The 11,522-nt window shown below is 40.5% G+C and overlaps 1 protein-coding gene across 1 annotated transcript in view; it reads right to left on the bottom strand.

The window, feature by feature from the left end:
- Positions 1–4,172: 4,172 nt before the first annotated feature.
- The window catches only part of LOC126976043 (uncharacterized), a 40,604-nt gene continuing 33,254 nt past the window's right edge, over positions 4,173–11,522 (bottom strand). The window contains exons 15-17 of the mRNA XM_050824185.1: positions 11,074–11,118; positions 6,036–6,110; positions 4,173–4,229 (exon numbers count right to left, since the gene is read on the bottom strand). Of these exons, the coding sequence (XP_050680142.1) occupies positions 4,173–4,229; positions 6,036–6,110; positions 11,074–11,118 (177 nt within the window). The remainder of the gene's footprint in view (positions 4,230–6,035; positions 6,111–11,073; positions 11,119–11,522) is intronic.

The raw sequence follows: 11,522 nt of genomic DNA, 5'->3' as shown, positions 1-11,522 counted from the left end.
ATTTTATTAAAAAAAAGAAGAAACTGGCTTAGTTTATTACGCCCGTTCTTATTTGGCGTTTAATAAGTGATTTTGAATCCTATTTTGAATAAAAATATTAGAATTTCTAGCAACATGCTTTAAAATTTCGAAAGTACAACAAATTCAAGCTTGAATTATAAAATTTATTTAATATTAATATAGTAAAAAGAACATGTCAATAAGTAATACATAAATAAAGAATTTGATTGATTGATTGATTGTATGATTGAATATTAGTTTAAATCAAATTGTTGACTTACGGTTATACCCAAATGGTCGAGCCTCTTGTCTATAACTGGAACGAAGATTGTTCCCTGTAATATTTTATGTCTTTTACTCTTATATTACGATACATCTTCAATATACTTTCCAATTTAATAGATGACAAGAATTAATAAGAAAAATAAAATCGATCTGTTGTTATCCCCACTAATTATTTTTTCCGGTAGATAAGGTCGACGGACGCTAGTCTTGTGCTTGTCAACAGCTGGTGCCCTGTACCACGAAACTCTGACGGCGTAACGATAAACGACACCAACCTTCAGATTGCAATAATGAAGCGACAGTCGCTATTCCAATAAGTTTCATAATATTTATAAGCTCTCAGCAAACTATTTGCCTCTTCTTTAATAGATTATTTTAATTGGAAAAAACAAGTCAACTGCAGTACTAGTGTTCCTTAAATTTTTGTTTACTTTTGGTACAGTTTGCAGAAAGGCACCAAGGAGTGAAAAATATTTCAACCACTTATACATTTTCTCTAAAACGCTGGTGAGAGCGAACTGGTGTCTTGTGTTGTAACAACAGATACATTATGATGCAGTAGTTTTAAAATATTTCCTGCCAGACCTGTTAGACTTCGTTAGCAATACTTTATCATACTAGTACCCTTCCTCTGTTGTTTTCAGGGTAGTAACTCATCCGTCTTTTTCGCTAGCTTACCCACAAATTAGCTAACTGCTTCTCACTCTTTCAATCCAAAACCATCCAGGTTAAAGCCAATTTCAGTGACTATAATCACAGAAGGTATGTTCTGCAGTAATTTTAGTATATGCAGTGTTTAACGTTTCATCTATTCCTGTAATGTTTTTAAGCTCTGCCAATACACTGTCATGTCTCTACCTCTCACATTTCACATCTCTCACATCTTGTAGTATATTAACTAATATAAAAGATATAGATACATAACGCAGTGATGATCTAAGTTATATTAAATTTAATTTTCATAAGTAATTAAAAACATACGTTCGTGATGATAATTATTACATTAATACTTACATTTACTTTAATTTGGAGGTTTTGTCCCGTTTTGTGATCCTTCATCATAAATTGTCAATAAGTTAAATGGTAGATTTTGTATCATTCAAACAAAAAAGTGTAGAATAGAAATATATTTATTTACCATAGGGAGTGATAATAAAATTGCATGAAGGTGTTCAAAGACTACATGTCTTTGAATGTGATTTTGAACCCCTTGAAAACGTTGGGTTGATTAGAAACTTTGCACACTTTTGCCAAAGTTTGTGCCAAAGACCAAGGCGCGTCCTTAAACATACGCATAGCTAAAAGTTGATCATTCGTTGCTACGACACGACAAAAAACATAAAAATAAATAATAATGCGTATATCGGCGTGTGCCCAAGCCTTTTTAAATAATATTTTTTTGCTTATAACATTTCCTAAGTCAAAATCATTGAAAATTATTTCTTACAAGTTTGTTTGGTTCTACTTAAGTTACTTACTTACTTTTAGTTTTTTAAGTAGTCATTTTAAAAGTATTTACTTACGGTAACTCTCGCAAGTCCATCGCTGGTCAAATTCTACAAAAAAGGCACTTAAATTTAAATATCCAACTATATCATAAAATATACGCTACATATTTCTGTCTGAACGCGATAAAGTCAAAAACTTCCCAATGGACTCTGTAGTTTTTGAGTTTATCGCATATAGTGAGTATACTCTAGTCTTGAAGTTCTCTTAGTCTTATTTGGGAAAACTGGAGCCGGTAATTAATTCCACAAAGTGGCTGAGCTAGGCAAGAAATATCTCACAAGCCGCGTGGTTGTAGAATGACACACATGATGTGGTTGGAATTTTCCATTTTGACGTAATATCCGGTGGTGAAAGTTGAGTACTCATGCAAACCGGACTTACAAAAAGTATTTAGAATTCGAACAAATACATTTATTTAAATTAAATAATGATGGATATGTAAAGTCGTGGCTTAAAATAAGCCTACAAAATCACTTACAGAATTCATTGGAACCCACTGGATTGGCGCTCGAAAATCATCCTGCAAAAAGCTTTTGATCAAATACAAAGACTGTCACATCAAAGATTCAAACCCTTATCAAGGACCTGTCGTGGATAAGGATATGTACCATCAACTGAACATTGGTTTTCTATGAAATACTGAGGCATTTTTTACAGCCCTGTAGAATTATGCTATTGCGACAATACGCTTAATAGCCGTATGTCATTTAATAATGCCGATATAAAAATAGTTCGAAGTCAGTATAAGCTTATTGTTAACATAACTTTCCCATTTTCGGATAATTTCTATCGTAATTCTCGAATAGCGGATACTATAATTTTAATCCAATTTCTGCTTTTGGCATTTCTATAACTGGTCTTTGGGACGTTTTGTTGTGCTCGTTTTTCAAACTCTCTGTGAAATGACTAATTCTTATTTATGGCTTGGGAATAAATATAATTGATTCATAATTGATTGACGGATAATACAATCTGGATATTTAATAATCTTAAGCTAGAGATTAGATATTGAAATACATATTCAGGACTGATTGACGGATTGCAAAATCTTGCCGATATTCAATAATCTTAAACTAGAGATTGGATATTGAAATACAGATTCAGGACTGATTGACGGATTGCAAAATCTTGCCGATATTCAATAATCTTAAACTAGAGATTGGATATTGAAATACAGATTCAGGACTGATTGACGGATTGCAAAATCTTGCCGATATTCAATAATCTTAAACATGAGATTGGACATTGAAATACAGATTCAGGACTGATTGACGGATTGCAAAATCTTGCCGATATTCAATAATCGTAAACTAGAGATCGGATATGGAAATACAGATTCAGGATTGATTTACGGATAGTAAAATCTGGATATTGAAAAATCTTAAACTATAAAGTGGGTATATTGGATATTGAAATGCATGATCTCATGATGATGTCGCAGACATGTTATTAAATAATATAGCCAATGGCTAACGTGTTCGTTAAATGCCGATCATCAATGAAATGGTGGGAAACCCAGAAGAAAAACGAACTAGCTTAGTCGTTTTACGCACCTTTTAACGAGTTGCTTGACGCCGTTTAGGTATTTTGCTGAAGTTAATGTTAGGCTTTTCATTCCAGTTCAGTTTATTATTATTCCTTATCCTTAAGACAAATCAAAACGGATAAAGAATTGGAGAGAATAAATCAGAAAGAGGTTTCTGTAGTAGTATAGAACAACTGGAAAGTCAATATGATGCTGCCAGAGAGAGCCACAGAGAACAAAGAGATAGTTAATGCAATATCCCGCCAGATAATGTCTTGTATCTTGCTGCTTCGCCTGCAGAAGACAGCAGAAGCTGTCGCAAATATGTCGGTCTCAGTGAGTCTTAAATCTTTGTGCCGTTTGGTGTCGAGAAACTTGGCCCGTGGGACCCAGAGGCACGGAAAATGTACAAATACTATCTTCTCGCCTCAATAGGGCTAATGGCAACCCAAGCGCTGGCAGCTATTTCGGTTAACGGATCAGCCTAGCTATCCAAAGTGGAAATGCTGCCAGTATTCTTGGTACGCTTCCCCGTAATGATAGTTTTAATTTAATGTAATCATAGTATTGTAAATATAGATATAAGATTTGTTTTGTTTGATGAAATTATCACCTATTCTCTTATTCTCCGAGCTTTGTTTCGGCGTTGTCTGTGAATGAAATTATCATATTAAATAATTAATATAGTTATTTTTTTTAAGGAATTTGAATTAAAGTAGAAGTATTTTATTAAAAGTTTATGTAATTATTTAAATTGCTTGAAATTAATTAGTAATGGTAATGTTGAATTTGACTTTATCCGTAACAATAACAGCTAATAAGATTAACTCAGCCTTAGAATAGTCCTATTAGATTATCTAAACAACAAACTTACAAACATAACTGCTGGTGGATGGTTTTCGTAAGGCAGCTGAAACAAAATGTCACTCAGATTTCAAACATAATTTATTCTAACTCAAAACATAACCATTATTTCATATAGGTATGTTTAATTAACATATACATAATGAATAGGTCGAGGAGGAACTCTTTTCGCAAAGTATGTATTCACCAGTATTTACCAGTGGGAGGCTCCTTTGCACAGGATGCCGGCTAGATTATGAGTACCGCAACGGCGCCTATTTCTGCCGTGAAGCAGTAATATGTAAAGGGCGCTTTAGGTAGTGAAATTACTGGGCAAATGAGACTTAACATCTTATGTCTCATGGTGATGAGCGCAATTGTAGTTCCACTCATAATTTTTGGGTTTTTCAAGAATACTGAGTGGCACTGCATTGTAATGGGTAGGACGTATCAATTACCATCAGCTGAAGGACCTGCTCGTCTCGTCCCTTATTTTCATAAAAAAAACCCATAACTTGTAATAAAATCTCTTTGGCTGCACTATTTTTAGTCTGGCTGACATTATAAAGGTTACATTTTAATAAAAGAAACAAAATAGTAAATGTGTCCAGCTATCACTACACTCACCCTGATGAAGGACCTCCGAATAGTCCAAAACTAGTCGGTACCAACACCAAGGAATCGCGAATAAAGCCAATTTAAATAATAAAAAGTAACTAATATCTCACGAAAGTTAAAATAAACTTTTAATTAAATATCTAATTAAATATCTAATTAAATATAATAATATCATTAAGGTAAGGTATAGCCAAAGTTATCCTCTGCTACCAGGGTTTAAATTAATGTAAAATAAATCAATTTCAAACTATAATTAACCGACTTCAAACGTAACTAAAAGAACAATTATTTTCGTATTTTCTTTGAATAACGCGAGTGTTCCACACTTAAATAAAACCCTTTTAAAAAAAGGTTGTTATTATTATCTATTTTAGCCATCTCGACTTTTCGTAACCTAGAGCATGTTTTCAGGGGGACTGCGATTGACAGATAGTCTAGATAGTATTTGTCATATTGGTCATTATAAACTTTAGCGCCATTTGCTGCCTCGGAGGTGGTATTTGCTGTTGACAGATGGTTTTTGGCAACATTTTGCGTGCTTTGGAAAGGTCAGGAAACGTCGGGTTGGCTAAAATAATAATAAAAAAATATGTGTGAATTAATAACAAATGAATAGTGAGCCATACAGAGGAATTTAACACATTAAAGGTGCCTCTTTGTTTCTGTTTTTGAGACTGACTCTGTAAATTTAAATAAGGCACCAAGAACAATGTATGTAATTATAATTAATAATACTTAAATGAAATAAATGAAACGAAATTCGTTCTCTGCACCCTCGAGAACCTCAGATACGATATTCATATTGAAATCATAATTTTGCGCGGGGGCCATCTTGGATTTAAAAATGATCTCATATTCGTTCTCTGCACCCTCGAGAAACTCGGATACAATATCCATATCGTAGAAATCATAGTTTTAACCAAAATAATACTTTTATAAATAAGAGCTGGCAATGGCACCTTTATCGTATCGCTTTTTCGTTTCATCGAGTCTCAAATCACATCGATTCTAAAGAAGTTTTAATTCAAAAATGTAACTTTTACGCAAAAACTATTGTAAAAACACAGTTACAATTACATGCGTTTAAAAACTTTAAAAAGTGTTTTATTTAAAAAGCCAGTCTGTAGAATATGAAGTTTAAAAAAGGATGAGTCTCACGGCAACTAGCCTAGACACAGCTAGGATATGACGTGGTTATCTAAATAAATATTGTAAACTTTGTCTTTACAATATTAGTGATTCACTTTGGACTCACATCATCAGGTAGGTTCATGAAGTCCCGTTGTGTTTTATAAAGCGGTGACATTTTCTTATCAAATTCATCTAAGGCCTGTGTGAAAGAAAAATGTATTGAAAAGGGGTGCACTTAGGGGTAGATATATGTATATTGGTTTTATGGTAAAAGTATTTATTTACTTAAGATACTAAATTAATCTATGATACTTGGTAAATAACTATAATTAATGGTTCTATTTGTGAGTACGCGGTTTTCTACTATTAATTGGATAAAATAGTTAAAATGGTTACTCGGACCAGTCCTGTAATGGTTATAGACAAATGGTTAATGGTAACTAGGACCGGACCGACCAACGGTTACTCGCGTACTGCATCTCTACTATGCATTGGTAATAAATAATAATGGTTGAAATGGTTACTCGGGCCGGTCCTGTAATGGTTAATAGTAACTAGGACCGGCCCGATCAATAATCACCCGCGTACTGCCTTACTAAAGGCAACACATGGTTTTATTACAATTCATTTTATCTACTAAGCAATATTTATAATATAATGCTGTTTTTTGAATTTACTTCGAACATGTATTATTAATCTAAATAGTATTAACATAAAGTGGAATGACCTTCATACGAATAGTCTTATAGGCTAAACACATGGTTGGATTTGGTACGGCCGGACCAAATCCAATATTATATTCATAGAAACACAAGAAAATTTTCAAGACGTGACGTCACCTCTCCCCACTTACAGCCGTAGCAGAACAGTTGGTGATTATTCGTTCCTTGTTTGTCGTCGGACTGTGAACATCTCTCAGAAACTCTGTCCGTTTTCGTATTGATTGTTTGTAGTGAGTAGTTATTTAAATTGTGTTGACAGAGACAGGTGGACAGAGTGAAGACGTCTATAAAAGGCGACGTCTCCCTAGCGTCGACAGATACCTAAGCGAACTGGAGAAAAGTAGTATTATCTCTTGGTTCAGCTATTCGCTGCCGGCGGAGAAAAGCGCGAAGTTCGCAATACAAGGGCTACCTGCGACATCTGAGCCCAATGAAATTGAAGAGGAGTTAGGCGGGCTCGGCTTCGAGCCCGAATGTGTGAAGAGGATACGGGCCAGACAAGGGCGTCCGGGCTGTATCTTCTTCGCAATAATGAAGAGGACGCCCAATCTTACGCCCGGCATATTTGAGATTAACGAGCTACTGTGTATGCCTGATGTAAAATTCGAAGCCTGGAGATCAAAGAGGGGGCCGGCACAATGCCACAGGTGCCAGCAGTTCCGTCATTCATCGCATGGGTGTCACAGACCACTGGCCTGCGTGCGTTGCGGTGGGGAACACACAGCGAAGGACTGCCCCCGCTTACTCTCGGAACCCGCAACCTGTGCAAATTGCGGGGGTCCTCACCCCGCAAACAACTCTCGATGCCCTGTTTTCAAGGAAGAATTAAGAAATAAGAAAGCAGGGCCAATCGCCAAGACTGGCAAAAAGGCCAAGCACCCCCAGCCAGCCCGGGAGCCAGCTCCAGCGGTGGAGCAGCCTAAGGAGGCAACAAGCCTTATGGCCCCGACAAACGAGGCGATACCCAGGCGCCAAGCACCACCCACGGTTGCTGGGGCCAAAAAGAAAAAGAAGAAGAAGGCCAAAAAGAAGGAAAAGAGGAGCCTAAATGAGAAGCCGGCAAATGAAGAGGCCAGGTTCGGGACAAGGCCTCAAACCACGGCCACAAAGAAGCCAATGAAGGGCAAGAAAGACCTAATGATGAAGGCCGCTATGGAGATCTTCCAAACGGTCATTCTTGCACTTCAAAAGGAAGATGATGTGGCTTCAGTCATCCTCAGCGGGATGAACAAACTAATGGATATAATAACCGCATAAATGGACAACTCGCTGAGAATTATTCATTGGAATATTAGAGGCATTAAGAAGAAGCTGCCATTGCTGAAGAACCTCCTTCGAGACCAGAACATAGACATCGCCCTCATCAGCGAAACACTGATGTCGAGGGCGGACACACTTCGGGTCTCAGGCTTCATCACTTACTGCAAGGATGAAGTCGGCGAGCGTTGTCCGTACAGGGGATTGGTCGAGCTCGTCAGGAGGGGGTTGCTTCACCAACTGCTCCAGATGGTGGACCTGAATAGTCTACAAGCCCTCGGTGTTGAGCTCCAGATCAGCGGCCAGGACTTGCGCATTTTCGCCATTTACAGGCCGGCAAATGGAAGGCTTGTCCCCGGAGACGTGCGACAGTTACTTAACTCCCCGAAAGCAACTCTCGCCGCCGGGGACCTGAACTTCAAGCACCCTGCCTGGAATGCCAGAATGGCCAACACCTTGGGCAGAACACTTTTTAACGACTCCTTACAACACGGATACGAGGTCCACGGCCCGGAGGTTCCAACCCACTACCCGGACAACCATGAATACCTTCCAGATGTGATTGATTTCACTGTCCTCAAGAACTTGGATTGCCAGCTGACTCAGGAAACTATTATCGATGAGCTTCTGTCAGACCACCTTCCAGTCCTTCTTACCATAACCGCCACCGCAACGCGAGCACCATCACGACCATCACGCCGGGTCACTGACTGGAAGGTGTTCGCGGAAGAGTTGGCAGCCAACACTCCATCCCGGAAGTTAGAGACAGCTGCCGACGTCGAAGCCCTCGCCGTGGACCTCACGGGGAGTATCCAGCGGTCGCTGGCCACCGCGACAAAGGAGACCGATTCCAGAAAGATAGAGTTGCCTGCAAGACTGCGGCAACTCATCCTCGAGAAACGAGCTTTAAGCTGACCAGATGCCCAACACTCAAGACTCGTCTTAATAGGCTGGGCAGCCTAGTCAAGAAGAAGCTCGAAGAGGATGCCGCCGAGAGCTGGGAGGAAACGATTGGCGAGGCCGCAGATGATGTATCAGTTCTTCATCGTCTGTGCCGCCAAATCACAAATCTAGCAGCTCGCCCGCTGCGTCATCCTGACGGAGCCTTGAGATACGCAGCGGCAGAGCGTGCCGACATCTTCGCCGAACACCTTGAACGCCAGTTCCAGGCGAATCCAACTGACGACGTATAGCACGTGACAGTACTTGAGAGAGAGGTCGCCGAATATCTAGAACGGCCGGTAGAGGCACTAGAAGATGCGCTGTTCTTCTCCCCAACTAAAGTGAGAAGCTGCATCCTTCGGACGAGGCCCAAAAAAGCCCCGGGCGCGGATGGTATCACAAACGCCGCCCTGCGCCATCTGCCGCGTCAAACCATCGCGGCGATGACGCGACTCTTCAATGGCATCCTGCGCTCGAGGTACTTTCCAAATATCTGGAAGGAAGGCCTCGTCATTATGATCCCGAAGCCGGGGAAAGACACCGCACTAGCACATAGCTACCGGCCCATCACTCTTCTGGCGACCCAGTCTAAGATATTCGAATCTCTTCTGCTGTCACTCCTAAGACCCTACATAGATCTAAGGGAAGAACAGTTTGGATTTCGCGCTGAACACAGCACCACGCTCCAGCTGTCCAGGGTACTGCACACCCTCACCGCTTCTCTCAACAAAAGAGAGAAAGCTGTGGCAGTATTCCTGGACATGGAGAAGGCGTTCGACCGTGTTTGGCATACTGGACTCGTGCACAAGTTAGCTGCAACCTCGACACCTCCCCGCCTGGTGAGGATAGTCGCCAACTTCCTTGAAAACCGTCGGTTTCGAGTAAGGGTAGAGGATGCAATTTCAGCTTCCAAGATTATCTCTGCTGGTGTACCGCAAGGGAGCTGTCTGTCTCGCCTTCTCCGTGAAGATGCAGCGCCAGCTGGACACGATGCCAGAATGGCTCAAGAAGTGGCGGATATCGGTGAACGTTGGCAAAACCCAGGCGCTCGCGACTGGGTGTGTGCACACTGGCCAGCATAGGTTGCAGCTAAACGGACAGGACATTTCGTGGTCCCCGACGGTAAAGTACCTCGGGGTCACCATCGACCGCCGGCTCAACATGAACGAGCACGTCACGAAGACCATCGCGTCGACAAACGTCGCGATGGCCTTACTTCGTCCAGTGCTCTCCTCAAGCCTCCCTCTGAGGGTGAAGGTCTTGGTGTACAAGACCCACCTACGCAGCCGACTCACGTACGCCGCTCCTGCATGGTACCCGCTCGTGAATCTAACTATCCGGAAAAGGTTGCAAACCGTTCTGCAGAACAAGATCCTCCGCCGCATCACGGGCGCACCATGGTACGTGAGGAACCAAACAATCCAGAGGGATCTAAAAGTCGAGGGCTTGGACGACTTCACTCGTCGTCTCGCCGTCAACATGTTCGCGCGTGCCGACTTGTCCGATCTCCATCATCTGCGAGATCTGGCCCCCTGGCACGCGCGGCCACCTGACAGCCGCCGCTACCCACGCGATCTCGTGCGGGACGAGGATGAAGAGTGACGTGTTTGCGCGCGGCTCGGCTGATCACCCTCCCTCTTCTTCGGGGCTGATCGTCAAGGCCCGCGCAAACCGGCAACAATCACCGGATCTCAGCTGAGGGAACAGGCACTCCTTCAGCTCCAAAAAGATGACCACAAAGGGGGGCATCGGCTCCCCCAACATATATACCATAAATTAAAGAAGACGACCGCAAAGAGCAACGACTCTCACCCCCAATGACCCGCTCGTTTCAACGGGCGGCGAGTGATCCTTGCTGCAGGGGACGAAAAGTCCTGATCAGCATTCCCCCACCGCGCCCATGTGGGCGCGGCGAGAGAAGACGCGTCGACACATTTTCGCTGCAACCGTTGACTAGTTAGTACGTTACTCTGTCCGATTTCTATTCGAATATTAGTCTTTGTGTTGTTTGAAATTTATACTTAGAAGCTTAAAAACCCTTTTTAATCTTATTTCCTAATTATATATTACATAACAATATTAGCTGTCTTAATTTTGTATTTCAGAAGGTATACCAGAATTCAGAATATACCCTTCTCGTATCCTCAGTTTTCATGATATGAAACATAGAAACGCATTAATTTTTATTATAGATTTACAAGAATTGCTTGCATTCGATATGATAACGATACAACAACTTACAGCATATTTCTTCAAAGTGGAGTCCAAGGTGTTTCTCGGAGGAATCTATCAATAAAACAAGTAGTTGAAGAATTTTGGCTAAAAAGGTAATTGGAGATAAAAATACTAGTAGCTCATTATTATGATTTATTTATTGGTAATCAACAGCGTTCCAGTAATTATAATATAAACCACGGACTAGTAAAAAAATAAGGACTCCGTGTCACCTTACATAACAGTGTAGCACCAAAACAAGCCGATTAACGTGTAAATACATAAATTCAAATTCAAATTCAAATATTTTTATTCGAAATAGGATGTGAAATCACTTACTGAAAGTCAAAAAAAAAACTACCACCCATTCCGAAGTGAATGCCTCAGGCCTGAGAAGAATGGGCGCAATAAACTCAGCGGGCTTTTTTTTCATCAAAAATATGTTTTACAATTAAAGTAACATTTACAAAGTAACA

This window comes from Leptidea sinapis, chromosome 39 (assembly GCF_905404315.1).
Source record: "Leptidea sinapis chromosome 39, ilLepSina1.1, whole genome shotgun sequence".
Classification (NCBI taxonomy): Eukaryota; Metazoa; Arthropoda; class Insecta; order Lepidoptera; family Pieridae; genus Leptidea; species Leptidea sinapis.
Note: the sequence above shows the minus strand (reverse complement) of the source record. Positions and strands in the feature narration are given on the sequence as shown.